Source organism: Nannobrachium achirus, assembly GCF_963921795.1.
Source record: "Nannobrachium achirus genome assembly, chromosome: 5".
NCBI classification, from domain to species: Eukaryota; Metazoa; Chordata; class Actinopteri; order Myctophiformes; family Myctophidae; genus Nannobrachium; species Nannobrachium achirus.
In genome coordinates, this window is record NC_137814.1 from 58920977 (window position 1) to 58942223 (window position 21247).

The following is a 21247-nucleotide window of genomic DNA, read 5'->3' on the forward strand; positions in this document are numbered from 1 at the left end:
ATTATTACGACCGTAGGTCACAGTTTAGTATGAGACAATAGGGGCTGCCTGTATTCACATGGTAATGACATTCTGACACCTCTGCCTGCCTGCCTGCCTGCCTACCTTAAAGGCCCCACAGACGAAATGCGATATTGCATAAGATCAGAACTCATGGCCGGGGGTTGATCGGTGATCATTTCAAATGACAACGATTCTCTTTCTTGAAGTGAAATATCTGATACCATTACAAACGAGACCGACATCTGGCAAATCTAGCCTCTTGGCCATCTCGGGGGGGAGGTGGCATGAGAAGCGACAAAAAAGTATCAAGAGTAGACCTCACCTAGGCCTATAAAAGCCTTTTAAAATGTTATATCTTGCTCAAATTAATCATTACATCATTGCGCGAAACTAGGTCAGATCAATAGGCCTAATTAGCGCATCAGTCCCAGCTGGTGGTCGCTACTCGCTACAACAGCTGACTGGAGTAAAACAAATTTTCAAAAACGTTTGCCTGCATGACTAGGTATTAAAGTCAGATATTGCATCTGAAAGGGGCAGCGGTTCTCAAACTATATGGTTCCCGACCCAACGTGGGATCGCGGAAGGTCCCATTCATAAATAATGAATATATTGTTGTAACCAACAGCGTGAAGCGAACAACGCGTCCTCTCCCTTTCCACACACACACACACACACACACACACACACACACACACACACACACACACACACACACACACACACACACACACACACACACACACACACACACACATCATTCATTATGATACAAAAAAAGAGAAAACGAAGAGGGAAACACATCTGATCATAGCTGGTGCTTCAAATAATGGTCCGCCAGTGGTCCTTGAGGGTGTTCCAGGTGGTCCCCAGTTTAATGATGGAGATGGTAACCAAATGGACCCTATCATTGGATATAGACTACTACTTCATTGAGAGACGACATGGAATCACCTGCCAGCCAAGTGAGCCAACGTGAGCAGCCTTACATTGCCGTGCGTTTCCTAAAACTGTCCAACTTAAATCCACAGTGCAAGGCTACAGTATATTATGAATAAAATGTTGGGGATGTTCATCCCATCCATCCATAGTTCCATACATGGTGCGTGCATTGCGCTTGAGTTGATGTATTCTCAAACAGCCGGTCTGTGACTGTCCGACGCCAAATATTTTTCCTCATTATGGGGCCGTGGTATTAAAAAGGTTTGAGAACCCCTGGACTAGAGTATCTTAGGCTGTCAAAGCAGTGATCCTTTCTGCCTATAGCCTATAACAATGTGGAAGTTTTGTCATCTGATCTCGCTCGCTCTCTTCACCCTGGACTTAGAAAAATGCCTATAAAGTAGTGATTCTCTGCCTCTCAGATGCTTTATTATGCTCGTTTGACAGAGAGAGAGAGAGAGAGAATGATGACTTCTCACAGATTATTGAGATCTTTGAATAACAATCGCTGGCTTTTAAATAACGCAAGTCTTTCATGGCTGCTTATTAATATCCAGATTTTGACCAAGGGAAAGGGCAGGTGCGTCGCGTCAGATATGCTCCATTAACATAATCCAATCGTGTCAGGGTTCCGTTCAAACCCAAGACCGAGTCCGGGGCCGACCAAACGATTTTCCCGGGGGGTCATAAAATTCAGCACGAGATCTGATCGGCCACGGGATCTGCCCAGTGTGCACAGGGCCTTAAGCAATGTAGAATAATCTGTACACGTCCAATAAAAATGTACTTGAGTAAATAATTTATACAGTATAGTGCCTTTATCCAAGGCGCTTTAAATAGATTTAGCATTACATTGAACCACTCACACACACACACACACACACACACACACACACACACACACACACACACACACACACACACACACACACACACACACACACACACACACACAGCAAACCATGCAAGGCACAAATCTGCTCACCGGGAGTACTGTAACTAGGGGTTCAGAGTCTCAATGACTCTTCAACACTAACTCTGAGGGAGCCTGAGTTTGATAACTCCTATAAGCCACTGCCGCCTTGTAAAAGTAAAAGTACAAATAGTATGAAACGTACACGTACTCCTTTATGACCAAGGCCAGAACAGACCTTTTAATAGCTTCCAAAATAGCCAATCTACAATCTTGTGGTGACGAGTATGCAATATAGTGATGTAATGGTGTAGACAGGCCTGTATTTAAGGTTGTGGAGAGTCACTGATTAGTGATTAGGCCCCCCAGTACCAAAAAATGATTAACTAAAACTACCCAAACTAGGAATTATGACACATACATATTATTGGCATAATTTAAAGCACATGAGGAAAAAGCAAGGCCGTACACTGGGAATGACAGGAAAAAACTAATAATATAGGGCATTAATGACTTTTTTGCAAGTCAACTTGTCTTTTGATTAACCAAAAGATACGTGGGTCAGTTAATATATGGATAATATGGGCCAAATAAACCCAAAGCATATGTGGGCCAGTTAAATATAAGGCTAATATGGGCCAAATTAACTAAAAACATATGTGGGCCAGTTGATATAAGGCTAATCTGGGCCAAATAAACCCAAAACACACATGGGCCAGTTAACTATATGGCTAATCTGGGCCAAATAAACCAAAGCACACATGGGCCAGTTAACTATATGGCTAATCTGGGCCAAATAAACCAAAACACACATGGGCCAGTTAACTATATGGCTAATCTGGGCCAAATAAACCAAAACACATATGGGCCAGTTAATTATATGGCGAATCTGGGCCAAATAAACCAAACCACAATCGGCCCACATGTGGCGTGCCATCACATAAACAGTGCCGTCATTGCCAGACCTGGCCCACATCCGGTTCACATACCACTTGCCGAAGCCAGAGGTAAGCCAGACATGCCGGATTGCAGCCATGTTTGGCCCAGACCCCTCTGCTATGTGGGAACTGTCCAATCTTGACCATATTTGTCTGGGTAACTTTGATTGATCTTTTATTGTTGATTGACTGTCACGTTCTGACATCACGCTCTAACAACACTGTGATGTCAGAGTGCATTTGCATGTCTTTCACCATAGTGAAAACTGCATTCATAGGTCTGGAGAGGGAACTTTTTACAGATGGATAAAGGGCAGGGGCTCAAGCCCCCTTTGATCTCTATGTGTTTGCACCGCCCACTTTGCACGGGTGCGATTTGCTCCAAGTACATCTAAAACATGAACAAAGTTGTCCTTTAAGATCAGTTCTCACTTGATAACTAAGCCATTTGCAATTCAAAGATAAATGTCGAGGAATGACTATTGATGATTATTTACAGTTTTTCATGATTGTTAACCAACAAAAATCTAAAGTTCGGCACAATTTTCACAACCTTAACTTCGTGTACCTATAGCTTGACCCGATTTGGCACTACTTCACACTCCCTTTTCATGCATTAGACTCGGATTTTCCTTCTTTAAACTCTGATGTCAATTACACATCACCTTATAATCTACTTCTATACAATAAGAGGAAAAGAAGCAGTCACCAGCACACAAGAAAATCCAAAACGTTTTGGATGCATATTGTGTGCTGTTTTACGTTTGACTATAAAAAAGTAGGCCTACACTGAGTCATTTTACAAAAGGAGAAATAGCTCATTCTCCAGAGTCAATGTCATTCATATGGTGTGTTCCAATTCAATGGTGTGTTTTCAATTTTGCACTTCAGTGTGCTGTAAATGCTTGGTAGTGTGCAGCAAATGCTTAGTTGTGTGTACTGAATGAATGGTATGTGTCATTTGAGAATATGGCTGTGTGTACCAAATAAAACATGAGTTCCATTTTGTGAACACATAAGTGATTTGATGGCAAAGAGTGTACCAAATGAAAACATGAGTTTCATTTTGTGAACACAGTTAAGTGATTTACTGTAACGCAAACTGGGAATCTTGGAAAGGGAGTGTGAGGTTTAGCATTTTGTGTGTGAGGTTTTCAATTTTGTGTGTGCAGTTTTGAGAAAGCCGTTAGTGTATTGAGAAACATGTGTTAACAATCGTGAAAAACTAATATTATTTCTTCCTTTCTCAATCAAGGGATCGCATCTGGTCTTTCCGTTACTGCAAGGGAGGAGCCCCTACAGGTGTGTGTGTGTGTGTGTGTTCGCTCAATACAATTTCTGTTTTTCTGCTTTTATATTTATATTCCATTAATGTTGTAATTTAGTTTACACCTTTACTTGAGCTTAGGCCCACTCAGTTTCTGCAGGAACTGCTTTTCTAGTTATTATCATCATCATCGTTATTAGGGGCCAAGCACATAGTGCACTTGGTCCCATTGAAACTCTAGCTTTTATTCTTCTACCACAACTTTTTGCAGTTTTTACGAAACTCTGCAATATGGTAGAGGGCTATGCAAACTTATATAGTCTACAGTCTATAAAGATATTTCTCTGTCTCTTAATCATATTAGATCAGGGGTGGGAAACTGTGATGGTGCACTATATTTCCACTAAGGGCCACTATATCCACACTCACTCCAGGGGGCCACAATAAACATTGGATATAGGCCTACTGTACTGTCAGAAACCTCTGTATTTAGATTTTCATAAAAGAATGCCCTGCTTCATCAGCTACACAAAAGTAGCAAAAATAGCCTTCTAGAAGCTCAAAACGCGCACTGTCACACGTTTTAAGCTTGTAGATCAGCTATTTTTTTTATTCTGACTATTACAAAAATAAATTGGAATCCTGAAAATTATAATTTGTAATTAAATTCAAATTGTGTAAACTCAATTCAGCTGCGTCGTTTTATTTTCAACAATCAACTGAAATTCTTCCCTTTATGGGGCTTTCAAAAATACACACTGCATTAAATCCATCAATAGCATCATTAAATGCATCAATAGCATCACAAGCTCCAGGGGCTTTAGTTCACATAGCATGCACCAGTCCCATCTCATGCCCGCCTAAAACAGAAGAAACAATGCTATTAAACCATGTCAAAACATACAGGAAAATAAGGTAGGGTCGAACACTAGTGGAGTCAACGCTTACCGCCCGGTCAGGAAGTGGTCTACACAGGTGTCACAATTACACAGTGAAGCCAGAAGTCTGCTTTTACATACCAAACCTGGTGATAATCTGATTCTCAGCCATGTGCCTCAGAGGTGGCAGCGGACTGGTGCTGTCAAATCAAAATGATTGAGAATTAGCGTGGGAACATACTTCCCCTTGATCACTCTGCCCAAAGCCGCTGACTGTGGCCATCCCTGTGTACAATGGCTCTGTAACAATACGTCATACCTGACCGGGGGTTGTCCCGCGAGCGTAACTCCACAAAAAAGGCAATACAGTCATTAACCTACTAATATAGGTCGTTAATAAACACCCATGTATGAATTAGAATCAGTGGTTCTAAACCTTTCTAGCTCTGCAAAAGTTCCACCATAATAACTGAAGCTGCATACACCTACTCTAGCCTGATCTCAGACTCAGCTCACGCTTTAGTCTGAACCTGTGCCCTATTCTAAGCGATTTACGGGGGAGGGACTTTTTTGCGAGCGTGCATCCGCGCGCGAGTGATCGCGACGCACGGTGATCGAGGCGCACGGTGATCGAGACGCACGGTGGACGCGACGCACGGTCGCGGAGTGTGTGTGTGTGTGTGTGTGTGTGATTGTGTGTGTGTCTCTGTCTGTGCCAGTGACTGCCACACAGAACTGCGACCAGAAACATGTAATCAACATTAACAGCTTGGTGAAATCAGCGGGTGTGTGTGTGTGTGTGCCTTCCTCAGCCTGCCTGTGTGTGTGAACTTCGTTTGAATCGTTTCAACTGCTGCGCGGATTGGATATTCGTTAGACCGACCCCCACCCCCGCGCTCATTGGAGCAGCCGAAAATAAAAAACGATTCATGTACTCAGCTCCAGACCAGAGAAAGAGTCCACTCTGAGAGTGGGCGGGGTCTCTGGTCTGGAAGCAGGCTACACCTACTCCATCCTATTCAGCTATATCTGCACATTGTACAGCATCCACAGGTCCTGTTTCGTGGTGTGGAGTTCCAGACATCAAGCCTAGGATCAGCGGTTACACCAGCAGGATTGTGGGTGGACAGAATGCACGGTCTGGCTCCTGGCCCTGGCAGGTGTCTATACAGGTAATCAATACCCTCACACTGTGGCCCATGTCATTACTGTTACATCCTCATTATGAGGTAATACTGTCACACTGTGGTCCATGTCATTACTGTTACATCCTCATTGTGAGAGTCAAACTAACAGAGGATTGGACTGAGTACAGAAATAGAAGAACCAGTCAAAGTCAAGGTGGACCGTAGACAGGCTCGGCTCCTCAGAGACATTGCAGCAGCATTCATTAATAATAGACAGAGTTATACAAAAAATAGAGGAGAGAGAAGAAGACGATTATAACGGTAACTAAATTATGAACAAATATACAATGACATTCTGCATATCCACAACAACAACAAGCAAAATGAAACAGTTGTGTTCAACTGTCTTTAATAGCGGTCAGGACTAGAATGTTTTAAAGTTCTCCCTCCTGTGTTCACAACGTCTAATGTTAACATATGTGAGCATGTGGAAGCAAAGTGACCGGTGCACTAGCTCCTCTCCTCTCCTCTCCTCTCCTCTCCTCTCCTCTCCTCTCAGACCACCTCAGGACACCATTCATGTGGAGGTTCTCTGATCAACAAGTACTGGGTGGTGACCGCTGCTCATTGCGAAGTAATGTAAGTCATGACCTCCAACATCCTCTAATGACCACTACATAGGTGATGAAAGTAAGACAGACAGACAGGCCCTGCAACGCCTACAGGCCAATATTTGGGGAATTTTTTTAAACATTTTGTAGAGACACATCTGAAGGTGGAAAAATAGATGGTCACTCGCTCCTGTCTGAAGCCATGGTTGGGTAGGACAGATAGATGCTAAATGGAATAAATTGCATCTTATAACATCCGGAACATCTTTTGGAGGACCAAATAAGAACTTTTAGAGGTAAGATTTCCTTCTGGGCCAAAACTCTCCTTTAACATGACAACTTGTGTGTGTGTGTGTGTGCGTGTGCGTGTGCGTGTGTGTGTGTGTGTGTGTGCGTGTGCGTGTGCTCGTGCGTGTGTGCGTGCGTGTTCAGTGCTGGGCGTCATCACGTCATCCTAGGAGAGCATGACCTTAAGTCCAGCAGAGAACCGATCCAGACCATCTCCATCTCCAAGGTAAGAGACCTGCTTACTGACTGAGTGATATGTATGGTCCAATACAGAGACATGTTACTGACTGAGTGATATGTATGGTCCAATACAGAGACATGTTACTGACTGAGTGATATGTATGGTCCAATACAGAGACATGTTACTGACTGAGTGATATGTATGGTCCAATACAGAGACATGTTACTGACTGAGTGATATGTATGGTCCAATACAGAGACATGTTACTGACTGAGTGATATGTATGGTCAATACAGAGACATGCTACTGACTGAATCATAATATGGTCCACTAAAGGGATGGCCTGGAATTTCGTAATTTTAGGGCAAGGCCACAGGTGTGGCCTCAGGTCATGCCATTGGTTTTCGGGCACAAGGCCAAACTGAGGGGCAACGGCGGCCATGGCCTTCATGGCCTCCATGAAATTCCTGCCCTGGATGGCAGTGAAACAGATAAATATTGGATTCAATCAATTATGAAAAAACACCATAAAATGGCAAAAAAAAAAAAGAATAGAATAGTTCATCCAAAAAAGTATTCATCTGAATTCATGGCACAAAAGACACAAACACTTGTTAAGTTAAAAAGCCTGTAATAGTTTGGCTAATGCATAGCAAGAATACAAAATGCACCTATACCTTTGCCGATGAAGGCATTGTCACTGCAACGTGTGTGTGTGTGTGTGTGTGTGTGTGTGTGTGTGTGTGTGTGTGTGTGTGTGTGTGTGTGCGTGCGTGCGTGCGTGCGCGTTTGCGTGCGTGCGTGCGTGCATGTGTGTGCGTGTGTGTCTCCGTCCATACAGAGAATCCCCCATCCCAATTACAACCCTAACCTGAAAACAACTGACCCTTACTGGAGTGACTATGACGTGGCTCTGCTCAGGCTGTCCCCTCGTTCCCGAGACACAGTCAGGGTGTCCCCTGTGTGTCTGTCCCCCTCCTACCTGTACCTCCCCTCCAGGACACGCTGTGTCGCCACGGGATGGGGACTAACCTACGTATATTTCCAAAGTGAGTGGACGGACGGACGGACGGACGGACGGACGGACGGACGGACGGACGGACGACAGACAGACGGACGACAGACAGACAGACAGACAGACAGACAGACAGACAGACAGACAGACCAGACAGACAGACAGAGACAGACAGACAGACAGACACATTTCAATTTCTTTATTTGAGTCCACATTTATAAAATACATTACAAGGGACACAAATATTTTCCAGTTGCTTCTGATGTCCCACATACTTGAAACAACATGTCAGTGCCCAAATCCAAACAAGTCCAGACTGTACAGAATCAACACATGAGCTCATTCACAGTCAATACTGGTCATACATTTCAGTCTGCTATATTAACACCACACATGAATAATTATGGGTACAAATAGGATACTGAATCTGCTCCTCAACGAAGGCGGTCGTTTGACTGAGAATCTGAATCTGAATCTAGCACCTTCTCCTCCAAATGGATCGACTGCCTATAATGGAGGAGATTGAGCAATATGTTGCAAGCTGCTTTGCCTTATACCTGGACAACCTCAAATTCCTCAGGCCCCTGACCACTAGCCTGTGGACATGGCCCAGGCTGCCAAATATAAATACAATGAGCTGACACTTGTATCCTATAGGTGTATAATGGCCTGTACTAGTAAGGAAAGCTTCCTCCAAACTTGAATCAAAAGTACAGCCAACTTCCAATAGGAAAACCTCTTTGCTGTTCTCATCAATCACAATGACGTCTAGTGTATTTGCCGTTATATGTGCAAATACATGGGGGTCATTGTTTTGAAACATTTCTGGTTTCACACAAGAATGTTTGTAAAACACAACAGAGGAATCAAACATAGGTGACACATCTTTTGTAATAATTACAGCCATTTAATATATAGAGAGAGACATAGACTCTATGATTTGATGCTGTCCGTGGTGTAAACAGTAAGAGTCATGCGTATTTGGATACCAAATGGACAGGTTCAGTTTGGTAGGCAGCACTTGGGTCGTGCTTTTACTGTGAAGATGAGAATGTCCTCATCAATAGCTGCATTTTTAAGAATGGAGTGTGACACTGAATGATCAGCTGACTGAAGGCAAGCAAGCTTACCTTGCAGTCGCAGTCCTGTCCAGCGCTGCTTCCTTTGCTGCGCTCTGAGCGCTAGAAGGTGCGCGCGCCGGTGGGAGGGAGCACGCTTGATGTTCCATCGTGGCTCGCTGCTGCGCACACGTTGATTGACAGCTCGGTGATAACAGCTTCAGAGACGCACACAGACTCGCCGTCTCTTTTCCACTCCAGGGAAACACCAGTCCAGTTACACAGATCGTTCAGATCTGGCCAGTCAGAGTTTACTCCAAAACCAGTTGCATTGGTATCCAATTTACCGCTGGGCTTCTTTTTAAACCCAAGGAAGCTGAGTGGGTCGCTCGTTTTGGGGACCTTGCGTCGCTCCAGGTCGAGAATGAGCGAGGCTCTGGCGAGCTCTCTGACCGCCCAGTCGTCACAATTTAACATGTTCAATAGGTGTGAAAGGCGTGTGGATATATATGTCCATTCAATGTCCGGTACCCCCAGCCCTCCCTCTCTCTTACTGTGGAATATGAAGTCACGGGTTGTGTGCGTACTCAGGCCCAACCATTCTCTCACTCGTTGTACCGTTTTGTTGTTTAAGTCATTCAGTACTTTCTTTGGTATATGGACGTTGGCGAAGAGATGGTGTATTTTGGACAGAGCTACTTGTCCGATCGCCTCCAGTTTCATTAGCAGAGGGAGGGGAGAGGAGCTTATTAGGTCTAGCCTGGACATGTACTCTGCAACAAGCTCGTTCACTTGCGCTGTCCACTCCCCGGCGATATTAAACTTATGGCCGAGGTAGCTGTAGGTTTCGTGGCGTGCAAAGACTTTGATTGGTACATTATTTATTGTAAAGGTTGGGATTGTGTCTGATTTGGCATGGTACCAGCGGTTGCCCCCGCTACGCTCCTCCTCTCGCAAAAAGACAGCACATTTAGATTGTTTCACCTGTAGTCCAGACCACTCCAGAAATGAGTCAGTCCTGGAAAGCATGTCTTTTATTACTCCCTCGTGTCAGGAGCACACGACCACGTCGTCTGCGTACCCCTGCACAGGGTTGGGGGAAAAGATGTTGAGAGGCGCACACTGGCACATCCACTGTAGCCATCCATTGATTGCCAGCACAAAGTTTACCGCACTCCAGGGGCAGCCTGTTTTTATACCCAGTTGTAGGGGGATTGGGTCAGTGAGCTGTTTGCCACATATCACTTGGATAAAGGAGTCCCTATAGACGTCTTTGACTATGTCTATATACACCTGGGGCAGGTGGATTTCCTCCAGGGATCTAAACATAATGTCATGCGCCAGGGTTCCAAATGCATCCCGAAAATCTAAAAACACTGCATAGAAGCGGGATGACTCGTGCTTGAAATCATCGATGCCCGTCTTAAGGCAAAATGCATGTTCATTCATTCCTTGCCTCTATGTAGGCTTTCTGTTTTGTGGACAGAATATTATTTTCCACAAGCCACAGCAGTATGCGAGAGAGGAGGCATTTCATAAACACCTTATAAACAGTTGGGAGGAGAGAGATGTCTCTCCATGTAGTCGGGTCATCTGGGATGTTATCTTTTTTGGGTATTCTGTGAACTAGAGCAGCTCCTTTCCAGGAGTCAGGTGCTCTCTTGCTCACCCCCCCCCCCCCCCACACACACACACACACACACACACACACACACACCACACACACACACACACACACACTCACACACACACACACACACACACACACACACACACACACACACACACACACACACACACACACACACACACTTCGGTTCCAACTGTAGTACCTTTTTTTTAAATACTTTATTGTGTCAAAACATGCACATCATAAACTTTCTTCAAAAAATTTAACATGTTATGTCCTTTTTTTGTTTCCAAGGACATTTTGACACATTTTTATGTATTTTTTCCCCACCACCACGTAGAGCAAAGAAAAAAATCCACACAAAAAACTGTAAACAGAAACTTTACAAAAAAGAAACTAAAAAAAAAAAAAAAAAAGAGGAGACTTTGTTATGTAATTGTTGTCATTTCATTAAAACAGAGAAAAAGCTGCTATTGTTTAAATTAATATTTATATCTAGAATACTTTAGGTTTGAATACAAAAGGGAGAAAGAACCGAAGGAAAAAAGAAAAAAGAAAAAAAAAGACAACCCTGAAAATTAAAAAGACATGTTTCCCCTATTTAAAACATAAGGGGCCCACCTTTTTTCGAAAGCATTTTCTCTGCCATTAATTCTATAGGTCACCTTTTCCATAAGGTCCTCTGTTTTTTCCCACCATTTCTCTACCCTGGGAGGTTCCACACTTTTCCAACTCCTTGATATTTGCTTGAGCGCTGTAATTCTCAAAATCCAAAAGAGATATAAATCTCGACTTTGCAGACTCTGGGGGCGTGTTCCAAGGAGTATATTATGATTTTGTAAGTTTAAAACTCTCCCAAATATTTGTTCTATTGTTTGTGTGACTCCTGACCAGAAGGTTTGTACCTTGGGGCATGTGAGGAATACATGGGTGTGATCCGCTTCACTCTCCCCGCATTCCCTCCAGCAGCCAGAGTTTAAATTATACTTAGATATTGACAGAGGTGTTTGAAAGTACCTTATATTTATTTTCCAGGCGTATTCCTGCCAGAATGGTGATCTTAAGAAAAGAAAAATGTCTTTGAAGCTCTGATTCCACTCGTTTTCATTTATAGTAATTCTCAATTCTTTATCCCACTTGTCTTTAATATGAGCTAAGTCTTCAGGTTTATTTTCCTGAAATATTTTATAAAGTTGTCCGATTGTATTTCTGTATTTGTTTCTTTGATGCGATTTTATTATATATCTCAGGAGAGGGTGAAGGTTTCCAAGAGTTCTAATTTTAAGCTGATCTTTGAGGTAGTTCCTCACTTGCAAATATCGATGAAATTGATTTCTAGCAATTCCATATTGATCTACTACCAAGTATTCAAAAGAGACCACCTCGTCTTCCTTGTACATTTGATAGAATCTTGTGAGACCTTTCCCTTCCCATATCTTAAATACTTGATCCATAGTGTTTGGAGTGAAATCCGAGTCCCGTGACATTTCTCTCATAAGAGTCATATCTTGTTCTTTGATTTTACTTATTTTAGATATTGTCTTCCAAATTTTGAAAGTGTTGTGTATGGAGTGGTTGAGTGTTTTAATCTGTGCTTTATTAAAAGCTGTGAAAATCAAAGTACTGAGTGACTCAACCAATTTAGACTCCATAAGCTTCCATTTAGGATTCATTTTATTGTTCGTCCAGATCAGGATAGATTTAATCTGTGCTGCATAATAGTAATAAATTAGATTAGGTAGTGCCAACCCACCTCTGTCTTTGTTTTGTTGCAATGTTTTAAGTTTAACTGTTGGCTTCTTTGCGTCCCATATAAACCTTCTCAACAGTCCCTCCCAGACATGAAAACATGAAGGTGGTATACAATGGCAGGTTTTGAAACAACAATAAGAATCGTGGCAGAACATTCATTTTGATAATCTTAATTCTTTCCAGAAGGGATGAGGGTATTATTCTCCATCTACTGAAGTCTTGTTTTATGGCATTTTCCAGGGGGCCATAGTTACAGTGATATAGTTCATCTAAATTATTAGGTATGGTTACTCCCAGATATCTGACTTTGTTCTGATCCCATTTGATATTAAACTGTTTTTTAAAATCATTTTCCAAGTGACCACCCACTAACATAGCTTCTGTTTTATTTAAATTTAACTTATAGCCTGACATCACTCCATATTTTGTTATTTCATTTAGTAGACCAGGTAAGGACTTATAAATATCTGTTAGATACACTATGATATCATCTGCATACATTGCCAATTTATGCTCTTCTCCCTTTATGATAACTCCCTTTATTTTATTGTTTTCCCTGATGTGTTCTGCTAAAGGCTCAATACACAAATTGAAAATTTGAGGTGATATTGGATCTCCTTGTTTTATTCCTCTTTTCAAGTTAAAAGTCTTGGATAGCATCCCATTAACTCTTACGCTTGCCTTTGGTACTTTGTACATTCCTTCCATTAACGTAATAAATGTTTTATGAAACCCAAACTTCTCGCATACTCCGAATAGTAAAGACCAAGAGACTCGGTCAAAAGCCTTTTCGGCGTCTAAAGTTAATGTCAACATCTGTTGTTTCGTTACCACTGTTTCATCTATAATGTTAAGAGTGCGCCTCACATTATCACTTAGAAAACGGTCCTTAACAAAACCTGTTTGATCTAAATTAATTAGTGCGACCGTCAGGTCGCAGTTACTATCAAAACCTCGACCAGCTGTCCGTCTGTCAGTCAGTCAGTCAATCAGTCAGTCACACGTCACACTTTTGCCCTGCTCATATCTCCGCAACCGTTGCCCCGATCCGTGCCAAATTTTGCACACATACTCCTTGCCTGCCAAACCACAACCTCCACCCATCAATTCTTCCATGACCCTCTTCTAGCGCCACCATGAGGCCGATTCTTGCAAAACACGTTTATGGACACAGCTCCTACAATCTTTGTCCTAAAATCACGCAAATCGTTACACAGTATTTCTACACTCATCTCATCAACATGGATCTGTCCCATATAGCGCCACCATCAGGCCGATTTTTTCAAACACATTTTTGGACACTGCTCCTACACATTTTTTTCCCTAAAATCACGCTGTGACCTGACGGTCGCTTATCTCCCGATTAGGGAGTCTTACTGGTATCTGGGAGTATCTCTGAGAGTCTTTTGGCTATAATTGAAGTGAAAATCTTTTGATCTACGTTTAAGAGCGATATCGGTCTATACGATGAACAATTTGTCGGGTCTTTTCCTTCTTTTGGTATAACAGTAATAATTGCTGAGTTCCAGGTTTCTGGCCACTTTCCTGTTTGTAATATGGCGTTGAAAACTCTACATAGAATGGGTAGCACCAAGGGTCTAAAACACTTATAGAATTCATTAGTGAACCCATCACTTCCAGGGCTTTTCCCAGTTTTGCTTGTCTGTATAACCTTTGTAATTTCTGCCTCTGTTATTGGCTTAACTAAATCTTTATTTTGTTTATCAGTTACTATAGCAAGGTTTAAAGCTATTAGATACTCTTTAATTGTTTGCTTACTTACATCTAATACTTCTGGGGTATAGATATTTTGATAATAGTCTCTAAAACATGCTGCTATATTTGATTTCCCTCTCTTAAGTACATAATTTTCGTCTTTAATTATTGCTATTGCCGTTTTTTCTTTCTGTTTCTTTAATTTGGTTGCTAGGATTTTCAGCGCTTTTGGACTATTATCATAGTAGATTTGCCTACACATCATGAGATCTTTTTCAATGTCTTGTATTTCAATTGTGTCTAAGGCTTTTTTTGCTGCCTTCAGTTGTTCCTCTGTTTCTTTATTCAAATTTCTTTCATGCTGTTCCTGTAATCTTTTTATTTTATTTTTCAGCGTTTCTTTTTCTTTTTCTCTTTTCTTCTTTTTTTGGGACGAATATGCTATTATTTCCCCTCTTATCGTTGCTTTAGCAGCTTCCCATAAAATAATAGATGTTACTTCCTCATTGTCATTTATCTCAAAATAAGACTTCACACTTCGTTCTATTTTTGCCTTAAAACATTGATCATCCAGCAGGGAATTATTTAACCTCCATAGGGTTTCTCCTTGTTCCCTTTCCAAATGTAGCTCCGTTATTACTGGTCCATGGTCTGTTATTGCTATTGGTAATATTTCACATTGTATAACCTTTGAGATCTCATTTTTGAACATAAAAAAAAAATTATGTCTTGAGTAAACATCATGTACAAGGAGAAACCCTATGGAGGTTAAACACCAGAAAAGAAAGTATAAGCCTTTTCTTGAGGATGAAGGCAGCACCATACCATACCAGAAAGCATCAAAAGTAGCAGATCCACAACGCCACTCGACAGAGATGATGTGATCTTTATAACCATAGTTCTCTCCTGTTGTGTTCTGTGTTCCACAGCCTATCCTCGCATCCTCCAGCAGGTGGTGCTGCCTCTACTGAGTAATGCCCAGTGTAAACAGTACTGGGGGAATGATGCCATCACTGACAATATGATCTGTGCCGGAGCCAATGGAGCCAATGGAGCCAATGGAGCGACCACCTGCAAAGTATAGCCATGTTATTCTGTATTCTTTATTAGGATCACTATTAGCTTCCACGATGTGGCCACTAGTCTTCCTTTGGTCCACATAAAAACCTATACAATAAAAACATACAGTAGATAAAGCTTTGCAATATGACTAAATCCAAAAAGTGAAGTCGCTCTGCATTTAAAATAGATACAACAATAACCAATAAAGTCACAGACTGTTCACAACATACACAGATATATTTTTTGATCAAATAAGCAATAGTAGAAAAAACATAATTATTATTATCTATAAAGGACTAAATTTATAAAAGTAACTTTTTAAAAGAAAATCTACTTCTGGTGTGTCTAACCCATTAGGGTTAACCTTAACCCTAATGACCTGAGCTCACTTGCCGATCGAGTGTAATGTTCATGACACAAACCTCAATATAATACTTGTTCATGAAAGAAGTGTGATGTGTTGTTCCAAATAACATTATGCATGAACATAAAAAGACTGTATTTAAGCAATATTACACGAGAGGGTGTGGGATAACTGAATTATTTGCACGAGTGTGATGCGTCAGGAACGAGCCGAAGGCGAGTTCCGCCGAGCATCACAGGAGTGCAAATAATTCAGTTATCCCACACCCTCGAGTGTAATATTGCAATTATACAACCACCAACAAACAAAACGCATCAAAGTATAGGCTATTCACACTGTGGGGCAATTCACAATTTAAACAATCGCTAATCTGATACCTTGGAAGAGTTTGACTGACATTAAATAGTCCCTGTTGATTAAAAAGAGCTGCGCTCTGAGCGCAGTCACCGAGCAGCTCACCACAGCTGAGTCAGTTCCAATAGGCTATGCTCTGCCGTACGACCGTATCGCGCAGCGAAAATAGCCGATATACAAGTAACAACACGGCGCGACGACGCATTGTCACTTGTAGATCGGCTATTTTCGCTGCACGTCACGATACCATTGTATGACAACAACAAATACTCTAATAGTGTTACGAAATTGACGTAATTTCAATTGAACACAGCAGGATATACATATAGCCGCCCTCCTAGGCTTTATACAATATGGGAGTTACCATTGAAATAAAGCACACTTGTTTCCCATTGTTCCTTTTATTACAGCAGGTATCTCATTTAGGATACAAACGGCCTGAAGTCTTCTTTTTTAACATTGGCCATTTACAAGACGTAGGCTAGTCACACAAGCAAGGGCACCTATTTGTTATAGACATTAACTTGCACACTGCCAATGAAGGCACAGTTGGTGAAGGTGCTGTCTGTTAAGTCCATGCTGGATCTCTGTCGTTTAGCAGGTGAAGATGTAGAGCTGTTTGATGGGCTGCTTTTACCTAGCATATTGCTCCACTGCTTCCTATTATCAAGAGAAGGTTTCCAGTAGCTTTGCAAAGAACTCTCTGACTTGTGTCCACTAACAGACATTATTTCTCTGGCTTCCAGACCACCATCAGACAGTTTCTGAATGGTAGTGCGTCTGATGCAGTGATTTGTGTAAATCATAGATGTGCCTGCTTGTTTACATATACGTGACAGCATGGTAGCCAGGTGATTTACACCCATTGGCTCCAATGAGTACCACACATCACCTAGCTGTTCTACATCTCTTCTCAATGGATGGAGATAAAACCCCTTAGGCTCTTTAGGCAGTTTAGATAGGTACTTTTCAAATGATGCAACGGAACACAATGGATTCCCAAGGTCTTCAAACATGCAGCCTCTTCTGCTTTGACGATCCCTTTCAGAATGCTGCTTGTGGTTCTTTGTTTCCTCATTGAAGGTCAGTGTCACATATTTAGTGCCTTAAAAATAAAACGGGAATCATTAGGGGAAATGTTTTCTTCATAACACACATTTTAATTTAATTATGATGCGTAACAATAGCATAGCTATTTGGTTAACCTACCTGTTGTTTCTCGTTTCACAATGAAAGACTGTGGTGTAAGACTTCTCAGTCCTTCCCTTCCTCTCCGCCCGAAATGAAGTTGGATGTCGAACCACACTTTGTTTACCAGGCCCCGTGGTGTGTTTGGGTTCATAGCCTCCGAGCTCCGGATTATTTTCAGGTCCTCTTCGGTTATTGCAGGATGCTGTTCAGTTTTGTCTTGTCCTCCTCTCCTCAGAAACTTTAAGAGTCCATTAAAGACGTTGTTTGAGGTTGTGAACTCGCTGTCCTGCATAATACACCATGCCCGGCTAAGAGGAGGGTCATTAATGAAACGGTTAATGCCAGCTCTCAACCCAACGTAGCTACTGATGGAGTAGTGCTTGCCCTCGCAGTTTCTAACAGAGCCATAAAACTCGCGGAGTAGGCTGTTGAGATGCTCTTTAGTCACGGTGGCAAAATTCACATCTTGCTTTGTGTCTCGAACATAGTCCCGGAAACACTTCACAGCCCAAGTAGTTGTCCTGGCTGTGTTGAGTTCAAACCTTGACTTCTCTAACTTGTCGAGCTCTTCCTTTGACAAAGCACAATGTCTGGTTGGTTTTGCGTTCTCCTTATCATCCTCATCTAACCATTCGTCTAAAGTAAGCCCACCAAATATATCGAAATTAACAGTGAAATCCATTTCCAACGGGATAGTGTTGTTCTCCGGTGCGAGTGGCTAGTTTGCACAGCTAGTGTTTCGCCTCCAGAGGGTGCAGCTGTGCCATATATGGGATAATCAGGTGCAGTGGCGGAGTGATACATTCTTCATGTGAATAGGCCCAGGTCTAGCAGTGCATCTTTGCTCGTTTGATGCACGGCTGGAGAGCCTGTTTTCCATTGAGAGCCGGACTACTTGTTGTATAATTTAATTTAACCCCTGGTTAACCATGACAAGTGTTAATGTATCTCACTGCATCTCACCGTTTTATCATTTTTTTTTTGTTAATAACCTAAGCTTATATTAATGTTCTTATTTCATACAGTATACTTACTGTATGTCCGGCAACCTGAGCTGACACTAGCATACAGTAGGGCTCCGATATGATAAAACATATTCTTGGTGATGCTGCAACATTGATTCTTTTTTTCCAGCACCTGTCCCAATGTTGTCTTTGCCTTTGTCTTCCTCTGTTTGGATTATGGTTGTAATACCTCCTATATCTGTTTTTGCTGCTTATAGTTATTATAATATAGGATGTGGAGTAGGCTCATACTAGGAGTTATATAGTAGGGCAGGAGAGAGGGGTCTACCAGCACCCCAATGAAGCTTTTTCGAAACCTGTTTTTTTTGGACCGTTATGATGTCTAGTTATGATTTCTGCTTGTTGCCGTCGCCAACTAATGTCCCATGGGGTTCATTTTTTACCTTTTCTCACAACTATTCCCAATCTGAACCATACAATGGTCATAACAGAAAATGCCATAACGATTGATGTAAACAACCTACAGGGAGAAATGAACACACTTTTCTATATGATTTTGACCCAGGGAATTCATTAAAGTGGTTATTTTTAACATTTAAGCACATCTTGACCCTATTTCAGGACAGAAACGGCGAAGAATAACCCAAAAATGTTCAAAACACGTCTATACTTCTCTTTGTACAGATGAATTAAGGTGTATTCTTTTGATACCACAGGTTTTTTAGGACCCTTATGATGTCTAGTTATGATTTCTGCTTGTTGCCGTGGTCAACTAATGTCCCATGGGGTTCATTTGTAACCTTTTCTCACATATCCCCAATTAGTGTGGGGATTTAGGGGAGCAAATGCTAATTTCGTGCAATTTTGACTTAAAGCGCGAAATTTTGCACAGATGTAGCCCAGGGCTTGCTCTAATGATTTAGCTAGGGCGCCCGAGTCTGCGACCTTCGGGGTCGCCACAGCGGTCAAATCAAGTTGGGCTTCCATTGACTTTCTATACAGGAGGAAAATACCCAGAAAAAGATTTTTTTTCTGGGTATTTAAGGAGGATCTGAGGGGTCTAACTAGGGGTTTGTCATGATGCTGAATCCATTGCAGGCATTTGTTTTGCACAAAAAACATTCAGTGGGCTAGAAATGGCCTCAGAAAACAATACACGTATGGGTGAGTATTCATGTTAGTCGGAGGCCTTAGGGTTTTTTTCTCTTGTGCTAATCAGTCTAAAAGTTAAAAATTTTGCACAGATGTAGCTCAGGGCATGTTCTAATGATTTAGCTAGGGCGCCCGAGTCTGCGACCTTCGGGGTCGCCACAGCACCCACACAACTCTGAAAAGTGATGACTCATCACTTTTCATCACTAAAGTCGATGGGAGCCCAACTTGATTTGGCCGCTGTGGCAACCCCGAATGTCGCAGACTCGGGCGCCCTAGTTAAATCATTAGAGCATGCCCTGAGCTACATCTGTGCAAAATCTTGAACTTTTAGACTGATTAGCACGAGAAAAAAAAAACCCTAAGGCCTCCGACTAACATGAATACTCACCCATACGTGTATTGTTTTCTAAGGCCATTTCTAGCCCACTGAATGTTTTTTGTGCAAAACAAATGCCTGCAATGGATTCAGCATCATGACAAACCCCTAGTTAGACCCCTCAGATCCTCCTTAAATACCCAGAAAAAAAATCTTTTTCTGGGTATTTTCCTCCTGTATAGAAAGTCAATGGAAGCCCAACTTGATTTGACCGCTGTGGCGACCCCGAAGGTCGCAGACTCGGGCGCCCTAGCTAAATCATTAGAGCAAGCAGAAATCATAACTAGACATCATAACGGTCCAAAAAAAACAGGTTTCGAAAAAGCTTCATTGGGGTGCTGGTAGACCCCTCTCTCCTGCCCTACTAATAGGTTTCCTACAGTCTGGGTGCGTTTATATGCACAGATGTATTCCACTTATATTCGGAATGACTGCTCATTCAGAATAGAAATGCTCATATAAACGTTTAGGAATGGCCATTCCGGTCTGACCCGAAACAAGTGGAATGAGGGATACTGGTGTTCAGGTCCCATGTAAACGTTTGGGTATGAAGCTCTATTCTGAATAAGTTCATTCTGAGTGCCATTCTGAATGTGCATATAAACGCACCCACTGTGACATACCGGTAGTAGCTCTGTTTAACACCATGCTGTACCTCCTCCAATCGTATATGTTCCGCTTTTTCAACTGTTTATTATTATATTTTGCACTTTCTTTGGCAACTTTCTTTTCCTCTCGTGCCAATTAAGCTCCTTTGAATTGAACTGAATTGAGCTTGTGGATCAGATATTATCTCTGATCTACAAATTGGGCTTATGAGTTATGACTGTGTGTTTCCTCCAGGGTGACTCCGGTGGTCCTCTGGTGTGTGAGAGAGGTGGGGTGTGGACTCTGGTGGGAATCACTTCCTTTGGACAAAAAACATGCAGCGGTTACATTCCTGCCGTGTTCGCCCGCGTGTCCAAACTCAGGAGCTGGATCGACAACACTATGAGATCCAACTGAAGAGTCCACGCTCGCTGAGTGTACCAAACATTTTAGTTTTGTACACACAACATTTTGGTCCTTTGTCTTTTTCTTGCTTGATCTCCTCCTCCTCCCCCGCCCTCTTCTTCCCTTTCTTTCTTCCTTCAGGGAAATAACGATACGATGGGAATGATGCACAAAACCTGTGATGTGACAATATAGCTGATTCTGATTCATGCTTACAAACACCACAAAAATACAACATGCTTACATAGTACATACAGTACATCAGAGTGTTTGATCATGAGGTAATACACATTCTAACAGTTTTAAACAGTTGCTGTCATCTACTAACTGGTGCAATGATTTGTCCATCTGTAAGTATATTTTGCATGAAGTAAACTCTTTAAGCATCAAATGTATGACTTCGTTTGCATATGGGGAGGGTTGGTCAGGGGAGAGGAGTGGGTAGATGAGATGATATGCAACTAATTT

At 42.0% G+C, this 21247-nt stretch overlaps 1 protein-coding gene across 1 annotated transcript; it reads left to right on the forward strand.

Moving 5' to 3' along the window:
• Positions 1-889: 889 nt before the first annotated feature.
• Positions 890-20791, forward strand: LOC308285221 (chymotrypsin-like protease CTRL-1; the record flags this gene model as incomplete). Its single annotated transcript, XM_080725939.1, has 7 exons — positions 890-968; positions 5986-6113; positions 6628-6707; positions 7112-7193; positions 7990-8197; positions 15249-15397; positions 20630-20791. The coding sequence occupies 7 exons, from the start codon at positions 890-892 to the stop codon at positions 20789-20791; spliced, it is 888 nt and encodes a 295-aa protein (XP_080582065.1).
• Between the last annotated feature and the right edge of the window lie 456 nt (positions 20792-21247).